This window comes from Anarrhichthys ocellatus, unplaced genomic scaffold (genome assembly GCF_004355925.1).
Source record: "Anarrhichthys ocellatus isolate YVR2014 unplaced genomic scaffold, GSC_Weel_1.0 scaffold49, whole genome shotgun sequence".
In the NCBI taxonomy this organism is placed as follows: Eukaryota; Metazoa; Chordata; class Actinopteri; order Perciformes; family Anarhichadidae; genus Anarrhichthys; species Anarrhichthys ocellatus.
In genome coordinates this window covers 2,466,256-2,488,012 of record NW_022280079.1, presented here as the reverse complement: position 1 = coordinate 2,488,012, position 21,757 = coordinate 2,466,256, and the positions used below count along the sequence as shown (strand labels likewise).

The 21,757-nt window shown below is 42.2% G+C and overlaps 1 protein-coding gene across 2 annotated transcripts in view; it reads left to right on the top strand.

Moving 5' to 3' along the window:
* The first annotated feature begins 5,723 nt into the window (after positions 1-5,723).
* The window catches only part of podxl (podocalyxin-like), a 19,838-nt gene continuing 3,804 nt past the window's right edge, over positions 5,724-21,757 (top strand). Inside the window, exons 1-4 of one of the 2 annotated variants that reach the window (XM_031869850.1) lie at positions 5,724-6,204; positions 18,643-19,236; positions 20,253-20,560; positions 20,685-20,708. In XM_031869850.1, coding sequence (XP_031725710.1) covers positions 6,162-6,204; positions 18,643-19,236; positions 20,253-20,560; positions 20,685-20,708 — 969 coding nt within the window. In that variant the 5' untranslated portion in view covers positions 5,724-6,161. The remainder of the gene's footprint in view (positions 6,205-18,642; positions 19,237-20,252; positions 20,561-20,684; positions 20,709-21,757) is intronic. The other variant, XM_031869849.1, reaches the window with a different exon arrangement.

Here is a 21,757-nt window from a genome sequence, read left to right as displayed (position 1 = left end):
ACACACACACACACACACACACACACACACACACACACACACACACATGTATATCAGTGTGACCCATGTTGGCCTGGTGTGAAAAGTCAAACATTTTTGACACATATCACTGTTCAATTTGTGTACAATAAACCTGAGAGGAAATGCCAGGAATTTAAAGAAGAGCTAAAATATTGCCACAGACCAAGGAGGCAACCTCTGGTTCTGCCGAGTTCAGCCAATGCGGAAATGTTTTAAAACTTGCATTCTCTCTACTGACTCCACAAATGAAGTCTGATTGTATAGACGTCTATGATAATATGACTCTACTTCTGTCTTGATTTATTCCCTCAGTAAACATTGTAAACATGAGTTTATGGTCTCAATCTCTCGTTTCAAGTCTTCTTCAATACAGCATGATGTTCATTTAGAGTCTAATAGACCATAAAGCACAATGCTTTAGGGCGGGCTTACTGTGATCAACAGGTCGCTGCCGCTACCAGAGCCGTATACGGCGTCTCTACATGGTAACGTACATTCATTGGTTGCAAAAAAGCCAAGATGGCGGCGGCCGTATTCCAAGATGGCGACAGCCAAATTGCCGCACTCAAGGCTTCAAAACAGCAGTCCACACACCAATGGGTGATGTCACGATGACTACGTCCACTCCATATATACAGTCTATGCCACTAAATTAATAAATAACACTTGGCTGAGGTAGAAGTTGAAATATCATAAAAGGGACAATGAGATTAAAGACTACCGGTGAACAGTTAAAAAAAATAAAAATACACCTTATTGTTCCTGCTGCTGCCTCTGCAACAAAATTCGAATTCATTTATAAAAAAATTAACCAAACAAATGGCATGTTGGACCACTGATATAGTGTAGCACTTACATCTAAGAACACGTCCACTCTTGATGGCTATCCCTAATGTTCTGTGTTCCTTTGGAGTGTTTTAAGCAGAAACTAAATGATACCTCTATAGATTAACAGGGATCTCACAGTAACAGTTCAAGTTTCAACGAATTAGAACTGACACATTTTCAAACACAACTCATGTTGCCTGACATGAGTAGAAGTGATTTATTTTTTCTGTTCATTCATGGTGCCTCTTAGGGATGCCTCGATATGGATATCGGACCGATACTTACTCTAATAGCTGACAATGGACAATCCTCTTTCAATTTATTGCTGCATTAAAAAAGGTTTACACTTGAAATATATATATTTTTTATTTTGTACCAAGTTGCTGTTGCACAACTTATTATTTTAATGTTAAATAACATTTCAGTAATCTATATTTGTTACATTTTGTTAGTTACATTTTGTGGCCCCTTGAGGCCAGTGCAAACAAGCTGTGAACACAACATTGACATATCATCACAATCCAAGTTGATAAGATGAACTTGTTAGCAAACAGTTGCTTATTTACACATCCAGCTGTTTCAGAGCAACATTGAGTTTAAGTGCAACAATCGCTCTCTTTTAGCTCAGTTTTGATCTCCACCAATTAATTCTCCACTATGTACACCTCCAACTATCTGCCCCAATGTTCAAATGGCAGTTAGAAATTCAAACAAAATGGAATACAGACTGGAATTGCAGGGAGAGGTTGATATCGCGGCTGTGCACTTGTACTTCTACAAGACACCCCCTGAAAAATTTGAAAGGAAACAAAACTACATTTTGTTTTTTTCTTTCACCATCAATGAGAGGCTGGGCTTCATGATTTCACATGGCATAAAAGTTTTAAGAAATGGCAGTTAGAGAAATTGATTGGTGTTGAATAATCCAGAATCCATAGCAAAGGTGTTGATATTTTCCTCCAGGCAGGATTGGTATCGGCCTTTAGATACTAAACACTGGTATGTCCTGCCAACAAGCATCCCCGGACACAAAGTGGTTGTGATCAGCAGTCTGTGAGCGGCACAAAGTCAACATCAAAGTGGATGAAGAACATCCTTCCTACGATCCAATGACAAAGGACACAAATTCAGTCCCATTCAGGAAGCTCCCTGACACATCCTTCCCTCTCATCCCTCCTCTCCAGCTGTCATTCTCTCACTGATCTTGGATCCAGCTGGCCTGATGAGGTGCATCGTCCAGGCCACACGGATGTAATGGAGGGGAAAATCTATGAGTCCGACCGCACTGTAAGCGCTAGAGCCAACATGACATTCTTCTGACCGGCTGCAAGGATTGGGATGGCTGCTGGCAGTCATGTGTGGAGGCACACTCAGTGTGTTCATCAGTGCTGATCTGACTGTGAGAGTGCAAACACAGCTGACATAACTCCTTCACCTCGCCCTGGCCAGGACCAGCTGGACCAGGACCAGCTGGACCAGGACCAGCTGGACCAGGACCAGTTGAACGACACAGTGCTAAAAAAATCAGGCACCTTCTTCTCATGTGTCCATAAAATGATTGTGCCATGAAGAGAAAAAAAGCAAACGAATACATTTAACTCTACGCATTTTAAGCATTTTGCTTCATTTAATGCTCATCATCACGCAAGGACACATGGTCACAGTTTTAAGCAGACGGTTTGAATACAAACAAAACGACTTGGTGAAAGATCATGGTTTGGGTGATAATAAATAAATAATGTTTCATTGATTGTATTTGTTCACAAATAATAATAAAAAAAACATTGTAACGATAATTTACAGCACCCCGTTCTTGTCCCCCGTGCCATGCATTTGCTCCCTACATGCTCTCCACATTGATTCCATGTTCTTATGAGGCGCGGCACTTCGAGCACTAACTATAATTTGATATAACCCACATCATCGTGAGCCAGGACAGGCGCATCGTATAAAGAGCGAAAGAGGTATGATGTATGAGTGGGTCTAAAAAAGAACTGGACTTTTACCCAAGAGACCGTTGTGTCCCAAGTGAAACTAGAAGTCATTGTCACGTATCTTCTGTACTTAAGGTGCTAAAAATTCTGATGATATCTATAGTGTCTCGACACGGCTCTCAACATGGCGACGGCTGAGCCAGTGGCAAGCAGCTAACCCTGGTAACAGTGCAAACTGTGGCAACAGTGCATTGTGTATGAGGGGGACCAGAGGGTCGGCGCTATGCTTCCACGACTACGCTATTGGTCGGGACCCCACTATTAGCTTTACATAGCAAATATTTGTTTGCTGCTATTAATGCTCTGAATGTCGTACATGGAACTTTTAAGTAACGCCAATGCCTTCCATAATTAATTTCAATGAAAACATTCACTTTCATTCACTCTAACCCAAACCACAATCGTATTTTGAAATCTAACCAAAGTAGTATTGTTGGCTGAACACAGCCCGGGCTTTGACCGCTCGTGTTGCTGTACATTTGTAGGTAAACGCACGAAAAATAACAAATGAACTTTGCGTAGCATATCCTACAACGTTGTAGGATACGTAGATTTGTTTAACACATCCACTCCGTCCTCCTCCCTACTCCAACTTTCCCGCTCTTTTAGACCTGAAGTTGGCGTGTTATTCATATTCCATTTGAAGAGACCAGGGTGCCTCCAGCTAAATTCAAGCTTAAACGTCACACAGTGACCACAATGAACCTCTACAAGCCAGTCAGTCCAAGAGTTTTAGCCGTGTCCAAATTCTCAACAGGAAGTGAATCATGTTTCATGCGAATGGTCAGCGTGCAGGTGAGAAAGGAGCTACGGGGTTTGAACTCCTCTAAAATACGTAGACACAAAACTCGAAATGTCCTTAAAAGTAGACAGCTATTTATGAGATCACGTTACATGACTGCACAACAACATGTAAGTTGTAGCACCTTCACACTACACATAGAACATGTACAGTATGTGCAATGTCAGTGTAATATGATTATTGTAAACTAGAGTTCTAGACTTTGGTGATTGTGGGAATGGGGTAGTGGTATCGAATGTTATGATCTAAGAAATCTCATACTCACACATGCAAGACAAACACACAGTACATAATCAGACAAACTCCCGTGAACAAACACAAGGACTCATACAGTCTATGCATACACTCATACTCACTAGCACGAACGATCCTAATCCACATGTACACACACAGTTCACAGCAGGTTTTTGGAGATTTCCTGATGTCTCTAAAGCCTGTTATTAATGAGTCCTAACTGTTCCAGTGGCAGGAAACACCCAGGAAAACCTCCACACCCCTGATGTTATCTCTCTTTATTTGTTTCCCCGACTTCCCATCAGCAGACAGTGGAGTTTGCATCACGTCCCCAAGCGCACAATGGCACTTAGATGATTACAAAGTCTTTTTTTATATAGTTTGTTGTTTTTGGTGCATTTTGCATTCAGAGAAGGATCGAGATTAAGTCCACCTGTCAGTCAAGGGAGATCTGGAGCTAATTGAATGGAGGCATAGTAGAAGAGCCCTGAAAAGCCATTCCTGGGACGTTTGTGAATATCTGTCGTCATGGCTACAAGTGACTGAGGCAACTCCGAGGTTCCCGCAGGGCAGAAGTCTGGCCCAACGTCCAGACTTTAATCCAAAAGTTAAACACAACGCCAGCTGGACCAATGTGCCCATTTCTGGAGTAAATTAAACCGTCATTGTGGGCTAATGGAGAAGGAATGAATTTTGAACTCCCAGCAATAGAAAAGAAACAACAAGGATTGGTTCTGTTAACGTGTCCATTACTCATGCAGGTTCGACACTTTTAAAATAAGGGATTTTAGAGGAATATTTCACCCCCAAAATGATCACTTGTATTTCAATTACTTACTCTGTGTTATTTTGAATTCTTGAAGAAAACAGCCATGGGACCTTTGTTGCATGTCGAACCCGCCTCTCTCTCCCAGTTTTTCAATTTGCCACTACACTCTTTATCTGTCCAATAAAAATAATAATAGTAATCTTTAAAAGAAAAAATGTCTCTCAGAAAAAGCCTCAAATCGACATCCTCACATGTGAATCCACACTAAAAACACCTGAACAGCTGGACCACAGCTACGTCTTTTCATCCTCGTCCTATACTTCAGATTATTTAATATCATTCAAAACAAGATTAGGGAGATACATTCCACAGCAGTCAAGCCCAAGTTCTACTTGACGAGCCCGTGAGGGTCCACAGGACGTAAATATCATCGTTAGAGGGTGTCCTCCTACCGGTGCTTTGGTGTGACCACTCGGACCAACCAAACCACCAGGAAGAGTGGCGGGCTTTGAAGTTCATTTGACACGTTCACGTCAAGTTCACATAGTAGCCAAACGGTGGAAATATAACCGTCATGTGATGCTATCACGCCCAAAAATACTTTTTCCCTATAGACTTACATTGGGAAACAGCCGTCTGAATGTCAGCAGATACTTTTTCCTTTTTTAGGTGAATCAACTTCCCAGTACAATGTATGAATATAACTGAGGCTTTATTATGTGTTTTATATTGTGACGGAAGTCCAAGCTCCAGGTTTTAGGTCTGAAGTTCACCCAGCAGCCACATGTTGAACTGTAGCCTGTGGTTTACGTGAAGACACGCTGACTGTGTGAAACAGGCCTTTCCCGTGATCAAACAAAATCAGTACCGATTGTGACTTCACCCCCGCGTCCTTGAGTCATGGACCGTTTTAGAAAACGAATCAAAACCGAGGGGGGTGAACGCATTGTCTCGCGGCTTCCTTTGTTATTCAAAAATGTCCCGGCAGCAGTGAGTCCAGAGCTCTGGGATTGGACTGGACTGGGTCTGCCCCTGGTTCCTCTTGATAAGGGGAGGCAGGGGCAGGGCTCCGGGGCTGCTGTACTGGCTGCTAACAGCAGAAGACTTTGGCTGAGCACGGCACAGCATCAAGCCACTGTGGGAGACAAGACAGACAGAGAGAGAGCGGTAGAGAGACACTGAGCTACAACGCTACAGCCAAGGAGACTGCAGAAACACTCTCTCCCCCCAAATCCCCAAGTCTGCACAGCGAGGAGAGAAAGAAGCAGTGGAGACAAACAAAAGCATTCTTGGCTTTCAGTTTAAGAGAAGAAAAAGAAGAAGCAGAGAAAAAAAAAAAAGAAGTGAACAATACATTGGGCGAGATCATTTACTTGAGAGAGAAAGTGAAGGAGAAAGGCGTGACAGGACGGCGTCAGTCAGCGGTTGGGCTCGAGCTAATCATCATCCGCCTCCAGTTACGAAGTAACAGATTGTCGCACTGCATGAAAGATAAGAAGTGGGCAGAAACAGGATGAGAGCGACTATGAGGATCACGTGGCCGCTGCTTTCACTCAGTGAGTAGAACTTGACTTAAATCTACACCTGGGAGTGATGGGTCTGTGGGTGTCATGATGCTGGAAAGTGGCCTTTTCTCTGATAGTTGTAAAATGTCTCATAGGATGTCCATGGTTGTTGCTGGGGGAGTGAAAGCAGTTGAAGTGTCATTTAAACGCTGCAGGGCAATACGTCTGCTTTTAAAACAAACAGGTGCGCACTGACTGTTAGAATGATCGATAAAACAGTAGTGATGTATTAATGTAGAATTACTCCATTACCTTTAAAATTATGCATTTTAAATTGTCAATTTATTTTCTAAATAATAATTTAGAAGTATTCTAACAATAATTACTTCACATATCAACAGTAAAATTATACTTTATTTAAGTTAAGTAGCAATACAACAATTTTTTTAAAGAGCCCCTCACCCCCCCAGAAAACATAAAGTATCAAAATAAAAGTAATTATTCTGAAGATAAATGGCCCTGTGACTAATTTTATTAAATAATATATTACTTTAGATGTTTTATGCTGAACATTCTATACAATGAGGTTAAAAAGTATCCCTTTAATGGAGTAGAAGTATGAAGGAGCGGGAAATTGAAGTATCTCTTAACTGTGCTCGAGTACATGTACTTTCTGTCATTAGGCAAGTGATCGGCCCCTTGCTGTGTTATCTCATCGTATTGTTGGACTTGCTGGTGAACGTGTGAGCGTCATGTCGTAGCTGCTAGAGCTGGAACTAGTTTGAACTACTTTCTATGCCGTTGAGTTTTAATCCAGTGGTTGTTGTTGGGTTGTGGGCTGTCTGCTAATTTGACCTGAGAGGGAGGTTTTTATTTCTATTCACGTATATGCAGTATTTCACAAGGAGAAATACAAAAAACGAAAACTGAATTTTGCGTGACAGAAATATCATTCTTTCCTTTTAATCATCTGGTAGTGACTCCCAGCTTGGGAACCACTGGTTAAAGTCATATTCAAATAGGCTAAATTCAAACCATAGAAGACTTTGTGACTTATGTTTTTTACTGAAAGCAGGATTACATCACCTTTAAAGTGTTTTACAATAACTACCCAAATAATTCAGGTGTTTTTATTAACTTCACAGCTCCACAGATTTCATTAGATCTTTTACTGTACAATGTAGGCCTATACTTTACTACCCCATACACTGTTTGTTTTTTGTTTTTTACTTGTAGTTTACGTCATCGTGTACAGCCATTTCATCTCAATTTTGATTATGAAGTATAATACCAGATAAAAGATACACGTTAGTATGTAATACTTCATATAAAATCTCTTGAGGGGGGAAGACGGGAGGGGTGTTGAATGCAGAAAAGCTTCGATGGCTCAGTTTGTGGACACGTTCAGTCTCTAAGAAGCAAAGAGAACACAGAAACCCGTCGGTGGACGCTGACAGAGGAACACTGCCAAACTTGAAACGTGCTGCAAACCAGGGTCGCTGCCAGTAGCCTTTTTGTCTTCGTCTTGCTTCTTTGTGCACAAATTGAGGAGAGTGAAATCCTCTGCATTGAACAGCAAACCCCCTACTTTTGTTTTTTTTACCCTCCTATGCGCTACTGTTGACCAGTTTGGGAAGCAGACTGTTGCTGTGTGGACTGTATTGAATCTGTAAGAAAGTAGTAATCGCACAGTAGGAGTGAGGAGTGAGAGCTGAAACATCTGTCCCTCCACCCTCCCACCATCCCACCGTTAGGGCCCCCCACAAACCCCCCCCCCCCCCCCCATCTTCCTCAACATACACGCACACACTCACACACACTCAGAGAAAGTCCTCCAATAGCTGTGGACACAAGGACCCTGAATAATGAAGCGCACCCCTGACCTCACTCCCTGGCTGAGAGGCGAGGAAAGTGTTTTTCTTTAATTATGCACCTGCCGCTCTCGCCACTACAGTAGGTGGATTCAGATGGGAGGCCTTCACTTTATTTTTTTGATTGTGTGAAGAAAACATGTGACACAGGCCCCAAAAAACTCAATCTGAAGGCTTGTCAGCACTTTTTCCTAAAAATAAAAAAGCCTGACACGTTTTTTGTGCGTTTGTGTGTTTAACGGCCTGTTATCACAAGAAGGGCTCGGAAACCTAGACATTGCAATTTTTTAGCTGAAGAGTAACTTTGTAACTGACCCTTTGTCAGCGCTATCTTACCATGGAGCCCACACTGTCACTAACTGCATTCCCTGAAGAAGTGTTATTTAGTTTTTGTAAAAATGAAAAAGCGATTTCAGAGAGAAACAGACAGAAGGGTCTAAAATATGTGTTTGAAGTTTATATCCAGGATCAAAACCCTTTAAAAAAAAATCACCTGGAGATCCAGACAGAAGACAATGAAATGAAGGAACATCACTGTTCCTGTAGAGGTCTTAATTCACAAACACAGATGAAGAGTTGAGGAGGCAGCAAGTAGAGTACAACGATTCAAGGAAGAAATTAACTTACATCTGCTGGAAGTCCAAAAATCGAATCACAGGTGTGGTAGAAAACAGGCGGGAAAAAGTCAAAGACAGGAAGTAAAAACAAATGGTCAGATGAAGACCTCCAAACCAGGATCATTCCGTGATGATTTTTCCCGACGCACACTATCTAGTAAAGGAGCAGCTTCAGAAATGTGAATCCATTTTTTCAGAGCGCCAAAAACCAGCTGAAGCGACTCCAGAATCCACCATATTTGAATGTGCCATATCCAGCTCTCCTAGACAGGGCCCTAGATGTGCAGGCCTCCTTCTTCTCTGGGCGCAGTTACTTCCTGAAGTTTCAGCTGGTTGTCACGGTGACGACAAGACTTCAGGAAGTTTCTGCGCCCAGCCAAGAAAAAGTCCCGCACACATTTGGCTTGTGTTTCCCGGACAGACATGAGATTAGTATCGATCTTCTCATAACTATAGGCAAGAAAGCAAATAGCCAAAATGTTGATATTACTCAATACGATGTAAGATTACTTGGGTTCAAAACTACTCATAAAAGTACAAAAGCGGCAGCATATTTCCCAAAATGTCAAACTATTCCTCCAGCAGCACAAGTTCTGAAAACTCACATTTCTGTATTAATGGGAGAATTGACCTATTTGTAACCTAGTCTTTCAGCATGAGTCCGTTGTTATCTTTAAGTTCTGGGGACAAAATTGTCCAATATAAAGGCTTCGATGTCATCACAATTCACTGCAAATTGGTATCATGCTTCTTGCCGGTAGAATGAACATGTATTTCTACTTCTGTCTGCTTATAAACACAGTTTTCAGTGAACATGCCATTTCGCTTTCTCAACTCAAGCTTCTATAGCGCAGAGAATCTTCCTGCTAACTGCAGCTACTTGCATCTGAAAGTTAAAAATATAGCCGGGATGCTCAAATCAAAGATTCAAAACGGTGCAGCCGAATTGAATCATCAAACGCTTGGAGGGGGTTTAAATAAACCATTTGGATCCTGTAGGAAGAAGGCAGGATCATCAGTTATCAGTCCTCTCCAGGACTTCCTAACCCCTACGCAGACCGTCTTTCTGGTGTGTTTGCGGGTTCATGACTTGTACGTTTCCTACAAGATAACAGCAGCCGGGGTTCCCGGCCTGTCTGCACACCAGCGGCCCGGGGAGACGCTGCCCATTTGGCACACTCGTCTGGTGTCTGCGCTGGCTGGCGTACATGGAAGAGAATGTAGAACAATAGATGGGGGTGGAAAAAAAACATGATCAACATCCCAGTTCCCAAGGAGGGCATGGCGGCCGGAGACGGCCTTGAGCCAGCCTCTCCCACTCAGCAACCGCGAGGCTTTCAATCCAGCCACATGGTGGAAAAACAGGCAGAGGAGAAGTGGGAGAATATGATATTTACAGAGCAGGGTCGGTCAGATTTTTTTCAATATGCCTTTCATGACATGAAAAACAATGTGCAACGACATTATTTGGTATAAATAAGGATTATGAGTTATTATGATTCGAATATAAATCATCTGCAGAAAAAGAGTTGTGTTGCTTAAAAAAACCCAAATGAGTCCTGGTAGTTCAGAATCTTTAGGTGTGATTCACAGCAAAAAATATTTTTACATTTTTTTGGTGATTGATAACCATGGATTCAGTCTCATAATTAAAGGACAAGTTTACTAATAGTCAATGGATTGCTCACTGAGCTAATCAAATGTAGTTTTATATCGTTAGCTTGCTAGCATTTACGTTTGGGTTAAAAGGCGTTTTCCTTTCTAATTTGATGAAAGTTACATGATGGAGGCTCACGTCTTACGATTATCGTGTCTCAGATGAGACTTTTTCCGTCAAATTTTGGAAATTCCTAAACTTTTTTGTTCACCGTGTTTCAACTCAGTTTTTAATGAGCGGTGCTCAGTTGTTATGGCCATGATGTAGTTTAATTGTAATTTGGAAAGGTTTTTCTTCATTTTTTACATCATCAACCATCGGGTACAAGAGGTTAATGTTTGTCTGCAGATAATTATCAAATGTTTGATGTCCACGAGTCCTTGAACACCCCATTAAATCAGTCCCTGCTCGCAAAAACAATACTGTTTATTGTAATGGATAAGCTATCTCAACTCTCTGCTAATAAATCTTCACAGCATACTGATGTGTGATGAAAGCAGTCAAATCTAAATCCTGGTATGTTTTGGAAAATGGATGGCAATAAGAAGGATTTGTAGTTGGCGTGACTCTTTATGATTTATAGCAGAATTGATGCCATAAAGAAAGAAAACTTTGTCAGTTGTTTTATTATTGTTTTATTATTGTTTACTGTTCAAACCCCTTGGAAATACAACTCACATTCCTGACCTCCCTCGAGGACTCCTGAAGGTCCGAGGCAGCCTTTTTATTAGGATCTGTGTGCTGTTTAGAATCCAGATGCAGTGGGTCTTGTTTTTAAAGGCCAGGCATGGCTGGCATGTGGAAGTTTCCTTCAGGGAGGAACCTCTGCTCTCTGTAAAGCTGAGCATTTCATCACTGTCTGACGCCGCAGATAAAGAGCCGCTCGCCTTCACCTCTACTGTAACCTCGCACTCCCTCCCTCTACCCAGCATGCCGCGCTGCACACCCAGGTGTCCATTAATCAGGCCCGCGGCTGGTACCGTGGCGGACCTTCGCTCGCCCTCCTCCTCTCCGTCATCCCGGGCCTCCTCATTCCTCTCCTCCCCTCATCTGTTGCTCCGTACTTTCTCAGCACTCTTTTTCATCTGCCTCATCACTTTGTGTGAACTCCCCTCACTTCTCAGGTTTTAGGAAAACAGAAAACGGCTGCTGCTCCATTAGCGGTGAGCAAACTGTGTGTGTGTGTGTGTGTGTGTGAAATGAAACATGCCTACACACACTGAGCCTCTCCGAAAGGATTGGTTCACCAAAAGAACAAAAAACAAACCTTTTATGGTATCTAGCCATGAAGATAGTTTTGTTAATTTGGGAGACATGAACCGTTAACCGTTAGATGCATAGGTGGGTTAAAGATAACGTTGTTTTTGCTATTTTGTGATGAGATATTTCATATTTTATATTCCAGGTGTTTCTCAAACATATTTTTTGAAATCCCCAACAGCCAAATACTCCATTTTAATTTCCTATGTCATTTATAGGAGCCTGTCATCCTCATCAGTTTTATTTTAGTTTATAGATATATGCTAGTATATATCTACTGTGAACCACACCTCAACTGTCACTGAGCTACGTTATCTTACACAGCAACAATTTTATATTTGCTACAATATAACAATATTTTGCATATTTTGTTTTATTTCCTTACATTTTTTAATTGTGTTTCATTCTGTTCACGCATTACAACTATGTAAAAGAGTGTCTGCTCCAGTCATATTTAGCTATAGCTAACATTACTGGTAGTTGCATGTATTTATTACAATGTGGCTTAGTGTATAGAATAGAATATTAGCTAAATAGAGATCTCTAAAATATGCTACCCAAGGTAAGTAGCGTATCTTAGAGATCTCTACTTAGCTAGACTTCTTAGGCTACATTGAATATTTGAGACACTCCAACTATAATATTTGCTCTTGTAACAATTTGATCATTCGATAAACCTTCAACCTCAAGGAGCCGCTTGGTTCCTTTTTGCCAACTTCCTTTGCTTTCAATGTTCGTCTTTGTTTAGCACCTTTTCAACTGTCCTTATCTGAAATGCATGATGTCATTTTCCAACACAAACACAGCTGTAAAAAAAAAAAAAAAAAAAAAAGTGGCAACCAAAAAATACAAGAAAAATTACACATGAGCCTATAAATATGTACAAATCATCACAAATCAAATGATGACGATCGCTCAAACAAAATACATGAGAAAAATATAAGAAATCATATTATAGTCTATTTAGCCTATGTGTAAAGCAATTGTTTTCCAGCTAATTTTTTACACAAAAGAAATCCCAAAAAAAATTAATATTTCAAGGTTTTAAACATTTCAAAAAGTGTTACAGTCAACAGACATACATTAGATTGTGTGTGAAAGCCCCACATCATCATGTCTCTATTTGATGTGTAAGTAAAAGCTATGTTGCCATAAAATAAAACATGCTCAGAGACTGATCGATAGATGACACACTGTTCATCTGTATATATGAATATAGCACATAGCTGTTAAATGCACCGCTGTAGTGGGGGGGGGGTTGTTACGGAGCTCTAACATTGAACTTTTACCATCGGCTCACCCCACAGCTCGTATAAACACACATACCAGTCTGGTCTCCAAGGACAGGGAGTGTGTTATTTGTGGATAATGTGTGCAAGGGTGCGAGTGTGTGTGTGTGGTCAGTCATTTCCAGTAACACCCCCCCCCCCGGTCTCTCCTCCCTTTCTCTCGTCTTCTTCTATTCCCACCGAGTGTTTTTACATTCACAGCTCATCACCTCCCTTCACAGGAGCGCACAATGTAAAGCGAGGACCCCTCCCTTCCCCACCGTTCTCCTTCCCTCACCCCCAGTCCCACAGAGAGCTGAATTACCTCTCTCAATGGGACGAGGATGGGGGCAGTCGAAACCCTGAAAAGGACCTCGGCTGCAGTGGGGTGGGGGTGGGAGTAGCCCGTTCTTGCATGGTCGCACGTGGGGGCCGGAGGGACCTTTGTGTGGGCTGTCACCAAGCTAACAGGGCAGCTTTGTCCCGCCGGAGCTTTGGAGCGACAACTACATTTATTTATTTACTCTCCTCCGTTTGGCGGGACCAGCGCATGTTCATGCTCAAACGCACATCAATCCGAGGGTTACAGTCAGGGTGGCTGGAAGGATAGCCGGCACACACACACAAACACACACACACACACACACACACACACACTCACACTGTGTCATACAGCTTAGTAACTCATATGCCCGTTTTACAACATAATACAATCCTATTACAATTATCTCTCAGTAGATTCTACCGTCATGTTACTTATGTTCAGGTGTTCCTATTATTTTGTCCACCACATTTAGTTTTTATGATGTGGCCTGTCGATGTTTTTTTGCAGCTATATGGATGTGATGTAATGTGTGTATTAGGGGTGTTGCGTTACCGTGGTGTTAAAAAATTAAATATTGATATCATATTCATAACACACGTTTGATGATATCGTCTAAGTAATCCAGCGCCGAAGAAAAATAATTTCATATACAGACAATATAAACAATGAAAGATGGGTTTGACTGTATCATTGTATCATGTCGTGATAATATGCCGAATTATTTTGGCCACGATAATGATGTAGTGATAAATCTGATCTCGTGACAGCACCATTGTGCGACACGTGGTTCTACAGAATCTACACCACGAGGCCAGAAGTATGTAGACGTAGACCAGAGCGGCTCTTCGTCTCTTCGTCCTCTGTTTCCTAAACATCGGACACCGAGAACAATTTTGTCCAGATTATGTACAATTTTACTTTTTTTTAATAAACGATCTGAACTGACAAAAAAGATTTGAATCTGAAAATATAAAATCTGAAACTGAAAAATATAAGAACTCAAATATCAAAATATATATGAAAGTGAAAAATGAAAAAAAAAAAAAATGTATTCGAAAACATTCCAGAACTGAATCAAAATTACATTCAACCCAAAAAAAAATTTTCATTCACTTATTTTTATTTTGAATACATTGCTGTATTTTTCAATGTTCAAGACCACAACTTGAACTTTCAGGTTCACATTTTTTTTTCAAATGAACAAAACTTTTGACCTGGATTAGCTCCATACACCCAGAACACGGACTGTGAGCCAGACCGGATCACCCAACGGCGGTGTCGGACCTCACTGACGCTCCCGTGGCTGAATGGGGACAAACGATACCACTGACATGAACAGTATTTGCTCAGACAGAGAGCTATAAAACTGTCCCCTCTGTCTCTTCAGTCTTATCCCCTCCATGTTGCGGCCTGTGTGGGGCCTTGTTCCTGCATTGGGGGGCATTTATTTACAACATGGCAGCCAGGGGAAGGGAGGACAATTCAACCAGTCTCCACCCTCTGGCCACACTGTCAGCAGGTTCGCACCGACAGCGGGCCCTCCTACGGGGAGGTCAGGGAGGCAGAGAGCACCCTTTGACCTGCTCTGGACCTCCACTTAGTCTCAGGGAATAATGATAATTTTCGGTCTAATGCTGCAGACAAACTTCCCTATGGCACTAATGATGTCGTACACCTAAACGAAAGTGAGAACAATAGAAACAACTGGCAGAAGACCAACGACAGTCCCTTTAGTCAATGCTTATTACAGATAATCAACAGAAGTGTTTCCTGTCACTGAAGTGAGCCAAGAAGTAGAAGGAAGAGCCAGGGAAAGGAAGGCCCGTCAGTTCTCACACCCTCTGCTGTCTGACCCTCACACCGGGGAAGGTCACACGATGCGACAAACAGCGTAGCAACAGAGACTAGGCTCTAAAGTAAAGGTGTAACGAAGTAGGAATGAGCTCCGCACACTCTGTGCAGACTGAGGTCACAGGGTTCAGGGCCCGGAGAGGACGTTCACAAAGCATGGATAGAAAGTAGACAACTTGTTCTTGGACTCTATCTGGGAGTGATACGCAGTGTTATGCTTCTTTTTAGAGTAACTTGGGACTTCTCAAGTATCTACTTTTGCTACTTTAGTTCTGTGATTTGAGTAGAATGAAGTTACTTTTATTGTTATTGATAATTTTAAAGCAGAAATATGAGACAAAAAAAAAAAAGAGGACACAATCTTTCAGTTTTGGTCAAAAGGTTTTTCTTATGTCTCAGATCTTGAGTGGATAACATGATGCTTTTTGAAAAAAAAGCATCATTCCTTTTTGCTTATTATTATTTGCTTATTATTTTTGCTTTTCGCTTATTATTCAAATACCTCTTTATACTACTGAAAGAAGTATTAGTTGATTTTGGGCCACTTGGGGGCAGTGAAACAACCTGTGAACACAATATTGTTGCATGTCCCCTTGTTTCCTGTCATTTCTACTGTTTCTATCAAAATTAAAAATGCCCCGAAAAATACGTTCTTATACAACTAAACTGTATTCTCAGTTAAGTTTTGAGAGAAATGTATTTTCTCCCTGATTACACTCGCAGTTTTTTTTAACACGTGGTTAACGTTGAAGAAAAGAAAGAAAACATCACAGTTTGGCTTAAAATGTGTTACATTATCTAACTTATGAATGTAAAGTCAAATTAATCAACATTGACTTCCAGTTTCGTACAGGACACAAACGGCGAACTCCTGGGTGAAAGTCCTGTGTTTGTTTGGAAACGTACTTGTCATAACTCAAATACAAACCCTGAAAACATATTTGGCAATGCAGTTTCACTGTATGGAAACTTAATGTTTTGGAAACCAGGCTGGCTAGATAGGTTGCTTGCAGTTTGCCCATCCAAGCTTTTTTTTTGCTGCCTGCTGCCACCGCTAACTTTCACATTACACATAATCATTTCATGGATTGGTCATTTTAAACTGACTAGTGCAGCTAAACTTAACCCGAGAAACTACTAATAATATGTCACTGCACTAATTCCAATAAGAAAGATGTTATTCTCAAAGTCATTGTGAGTCACTAAAGTAAACCTCTTTAGATGGCAACAAGAGGGAGGTAGTGTGTGTGTGTGTGTGTGTGTGTGTGTGTGTGTGTGTGTGTGTGTGTGTGTGTGTGTGTGTGTTTCCAGAGGTGGTGAGGAATGAGTGGGCGAGTCAAAAACAACCTATGACACTGATAGCAGTCGCTGTTGCCCGCTAAGAAACAGACGCGTCAGTGACAGCTCGGGGTCAGCGGGGGTAGCACCAAAACAAGACGCTTCACCTGGGGGAGGGAGAGCCTGAGATGAGAGACAGCAGGCTGGAATGAGACGAGGACTGACTGACTGCGAAGACATCTCACCAGAAAAACAAACTCCTGGCAGACAAAGTGTAGTTAGCAGGAAAGATTTGGTCACTGCAATAACTCAATGTGTCAATCTGCAGCCCTGCGTCATCTTTGGAAAACACACACTTAACTCCAACTTCCGTGGACTGAACTGGGCTCAATCAGTGGAGTCCTCTGAGCGTAGGACTCCGGCAGCCGTACTCTCTTAGTAACGGCATTTGCGGCAGCAGGCCGAGGGCTGATAAGTCCATGCTTTTTAGAGACAGGGCAGCCCCGGCTCCACCGGCCTCCACTTAAATTTATCTGCTTACACCTGACAGCGTCCCTAACGCTGCCTTCACACGCTGTGGGAATTGCGGGCGAGAGGAGCTCGCAAGAATCTCCTGAAACGTTTTCGGGAAACGTTTGTTTATGTTACAGCGACAAAGCCTGACAAGCTGAACATTTGATTCAACCCTAGATTATGAGCTTTGTGTGCATTAAGATTTATAGGGATTAAAGGGATTATTCTTGCTGACTGAGGAATTTGCTGCCCTGAATTTAGTTTGTTGTAGGTGATTTGGTGACTAGATGGAGAAGATGCTGTGTTTTCCCAGTTTTCAACATGTAAACTTAAAGATTAATTAAGTGATGTTCTTTATTTTTCTTAATGTCCACAAATCCCATTGAAAGACCAAAACCATAGCTGTATACCATCTTCTTCCTTGCGTGCCATAGACCTCCATTAAAAACAATGGTAAAACTAGAGCACCGAAGGTGGATTAATCCGCCGCTGAAAATAGTCCCCAACAAATGCACATCTGGGAAAATGAAAGCCACCCATCGCCATCCTCCATTCAATGTAACCTAAACACACCATCTTGTTTTCCATGACCACTTGTGTAGCGCAGATTCGTAGGATATCCACTAGCACTTTGAATACGAAGTATTTTGAAAGTCAACATTCAGTCTTAACTAAGCAATCAGAAGTTGACAAAACAGTCTCACCTCAAGGTCCATTGAGTAGCTGTTCCGGAGCTTTCAGCCGTGTCACATCGGCAGATTCAGCTTGCTCTGTAACCAACGGAACTGTAGGCGTTAACACATTTTTTAATATGAGAATTGGCAGTCACGGTCCATGAACTGTGTTATCATACATAGTGATAGTAAACGGTACTGTATGTAGGTCATAAGGGACAGGGACTGATGGCAACACTAAATGAACATGGTTACTCATCTGTTGTATATTTGCTCCACACTTGTGTTTTTGCATGGTTTAAACGTTTTTATCCCAAAGATTGCACACAAACACAGCAAGCAGGTGGATTTCCTACAAGTTGATTTTCATTGTCATCAGCTACCTAACTGTCAGGCATTCAAGAATCTAAAATAACACCGTGTGGTTTATAAAATGACTGTCAATGTGGGGAAAAATTACATAATGTACATACCATTTAGAATGACTACGTGTAACCGCATGTGTCACCACACATGTATGCTGACGATCCAGCGGGGGGGGGGTAAGGCCATTGTTTTCTGGCCGTGGAGCCAGGCGACGATTGTTCACGGGGGACTCCAAGCGGGGCCGTGGTCGCGGGTGTGGCGCTTCCAAGTTTATTGTGTGCAGCATCCTGTGCTGGTCGATATAAATAGAGCAACAGAGGAAGACGAAGAGCTGCGACAGAAGTTTGAAAAAAAAATGCAGGACATGCAGGAGCAGAGGTCGATGTAGCTCAGACTTCAGAGGACTCCGCTAGATTTGACTAAGACTATTTAAAAAAAAGGCCATTATTCTAAATTAAAGCTGCACCAATCTGTGTTTTCTATATATCCAATGGTTAGTTAGCAGCTAAAGAGACACATTTATCTCAGAAGTTGGTGGAGAACAAAACAGAGGAATAAATATCAGACTTGCATTCTTCAGGTAGACAGAAACACTTCTCCAAATCACTGCTCCCATGTCTGCTGGATGTGTAAATAGTCAACATATTCATACCAAATTTATGAAGCGATAGTATGTCAATGTTGTGTTTTGTAGCTTGTTGTGCTGCCCCTAAGTAGCCACAAAATCTGTCAATGCAGGTTTCCATAAACCACTGCTACTGACTGGTTTGTTATAATAAAATAACAGTTATGTTTTGTTCACTCCTTAGGCTTCCTATTTCTCAGCTTCTGTTCAAATGCAGACAGCAAGAACGTTCCTGTCACGAACAGGCCGTCGGCCAGGCCAACTAGTGGCAGCATATCTGGGCCTCTTCCAATGATGCCCAGTAAGACCGTAACTGTAACGGCTCTAATATCCACAAGGCCAGCTGCTGTGGTCACCAAGCCCGCTATGACTGCGACATCCAAGCCTACAGACAAGCCAACCTCTGCCGGACAACAAATGCCCACTGTCACAAACAACACACAAGCACCTCCCATGTCCTCTGGGCCCCCCACTACTATGAGGATTGCCACTGCTGCTACTACTGTGACCCCGGCCCCCAGCTCACCAAAGAACGTGGTCCCAACCACAATAGTTGACAGCAGCGGCGTTTCAGCTGTAACCCCCAAGGCCACCACAATGCAGACACCTGAAGCCTCCGCACCCAGTAACACATCTGGGATTGGAGTGCCCACCACCGGGCTGCCTGGCAGCGTGGGGACAATCAAAATCACAAAGGTCTTGACAGTAGCCCCTACGTCGGGGCAACAGTCTGTGACTCACACCATCATCGCCACCAAGACGAGCCAGGACAGCAAAGGTAAATCCCTCTATATGCCAACCTGAGAACAACACACCTCATGATGGGAATGACTGAGGGTTCATTTCAAACTTTTAATGGCCCATGTCGCCCAAAACAGTTGACTTGAATCAAAACTTGTAAATAAATTAACAAAAAACAAATGCACAGATTGACTTTATAAATATAAATGATTATTGGAGTATTTCGTCTAGTAACTATTCAATCTGGTGGTTTCATCGAGACAAAGAAGATAATTTGAGCTCATTGTTTCAAATGTGCATGCCTGCTTTTTCAAAATGACACTGAGCTGACAAAAGAATGTTAAGCCGTTTAAAAAGTGATCGTCACTGATTGGCTCAGAGGGGCCTGCATCACCAGAGGTGTAGACTGAAGTCACACGACTTGGACTCAAGTCAGAATGGAGTCATACATTTGATGATTATAGACTTGACCAAATTAAAAAAATAACTGGGACTTTAACACTAACTTCCCTTTTGACTTGAAAATGCTTGAAACCCTCCCCCAAGCCCAAATATAAAAAAGTTATTTAATTTTAAAAGTGTGCCACGAATCAATTCATCTCCTGAATCAAGTCACGTTGACGCTTTCCACCTCCAGCAAGTCGACACTTAATTCCCCGGTGCACTTTGTTTGAACCGGTTTGACAGCATCCGATCAAGCTGCAGGAAAGAACGTTACGTTATTGTGCACCTGTGAGTAAAGAAATGATTACAAAGATAATTCTGTTCACGTACAAAGACTACGCACTGGTCAACAAGTACGCAAAAGGTGTGGCCGAAAATTACAGTCAGTGATGCAAATGGCATTACATTTGATGAAGAGCACCGTATGACTTGTTTAGGACTTGACACTCAAAGTTTAGGACTTGGGACTTGTCAGTCTTGACCCAGGACTTGAGTACAAAGATTTGAGACTTACTTGTGCCAAATGATCAACAATGATTTTGTCCCACCTCTATGCATCACTATCAGGGGACAATATTTTTACTGTTGTCGCATTGTTTCTGGTTGAAGGTGGCGAGAAAACAACTGTGGCGGTTACAGGCCACGAGCAGACAGTGTCGAGGGCCACAGAGCTAACTGGGAACACGGTGACCACAAGCACCCCCTCCCCCCTGACCAAGGCACGATCTCCTGCACCACAGACCATTGGTACCAAAGCTGGAACCACCTCCCCGCAAACCTCCACCGCCACAACCACAATCCCCACCACCAGCAGCACCAGCAGCACCACCAGCAGCAGCACCAGCAGCACCACCAGCAGCACCACCAGCAGCACCACCACCAGCAGCACCACATCAGCTCAGCCAAAGACGTTTTTGGTAAGACACACTGTGACAAAAGGGAAGAGTTAGAGTTAGTGTGTTCACTTGCCTTCACTTTACATTAACATATATCAAAAATGCTTTTGACTGACGTACTGTTTTTCATTAATTATTTTTGCAGTATTCTCTAAACAACGGGCATGGGGTAAGATTTTGCTTTATTTGTTATCTGTTTCAGGCATCAGACTGTTTCCATTCACCCAAACAATACATGTGACAATAAACACAGTTTGTGTTCTGAATTTCAACGAGCCTCTGCCATTGTCCCAAGGCAGGCCCACACCCTTTCCACTCCTTTCTCCATTGACATTTACTCCCCAAAGTTAGAGAATAATCGTGCAACATCCTGCAGGAAGAAAAAGAACAATAAGTCATGTTTTATATACTGTACCATCGTGTCCTTTTTAGTGCTACAGCTTTTGCATCAGTTGCCGATGCATTTAGTGACTTGTGTTGAACTTCTGCTTATGTGTTATTCTTCAGGTAAGAAAAATGTAATTATGATGTACTTGCTATACTGCTTCACAAATCCATTTACAGCATTTTGCAGCCTATGTGTAGCACTGATTATTAATTATGAATATGCAGCGACCTTCCCAAGGGAAGCATCACTAGACTAAACCTCAGACAATTACACAAAATGACAGTCAATCGACAAAAAATGTGTGGACACCACATTACATTACAGTCCATTTAGCAGACGCTTTTATCCAAAGCAACTTACAATAAGTGTATTCAACATAGATGTTCAAGAGAACTACTAGTCACCAGAAGTCATAAGTGCATCTCCTTTTTGAGACAAGCATCTAAGAGCATAAACCAGAGCAAAAGTACAGAAACAAATGAATACAATAAGTGCTAAGTGGAAGGCTCAGGGCGGGTGCATGAGAATTAGATAACCTGACACTTCTTACAGTAATCAACAGCAGAATCAAACATTACCAAGGCAACAACACAGAGAGTTATAAACAATATAAACTCCACAGCGGATGCAGCCACAAACTCACATATTACAGCTAAGGAGAGGCTGCACAGTTGTAACACACCGCGAAGCCGCACAATCAACGGTGGCTGCTGGGCATTACAATGGAGGGAGAGAGGGTGTTGTAGCCTCGTACTGTTAAAGCGTAATATAACCAGTCCACTCAGCCTCTCTGTCCCACTATAACCAGTCCACTGAGCCTCTCTGTCCCA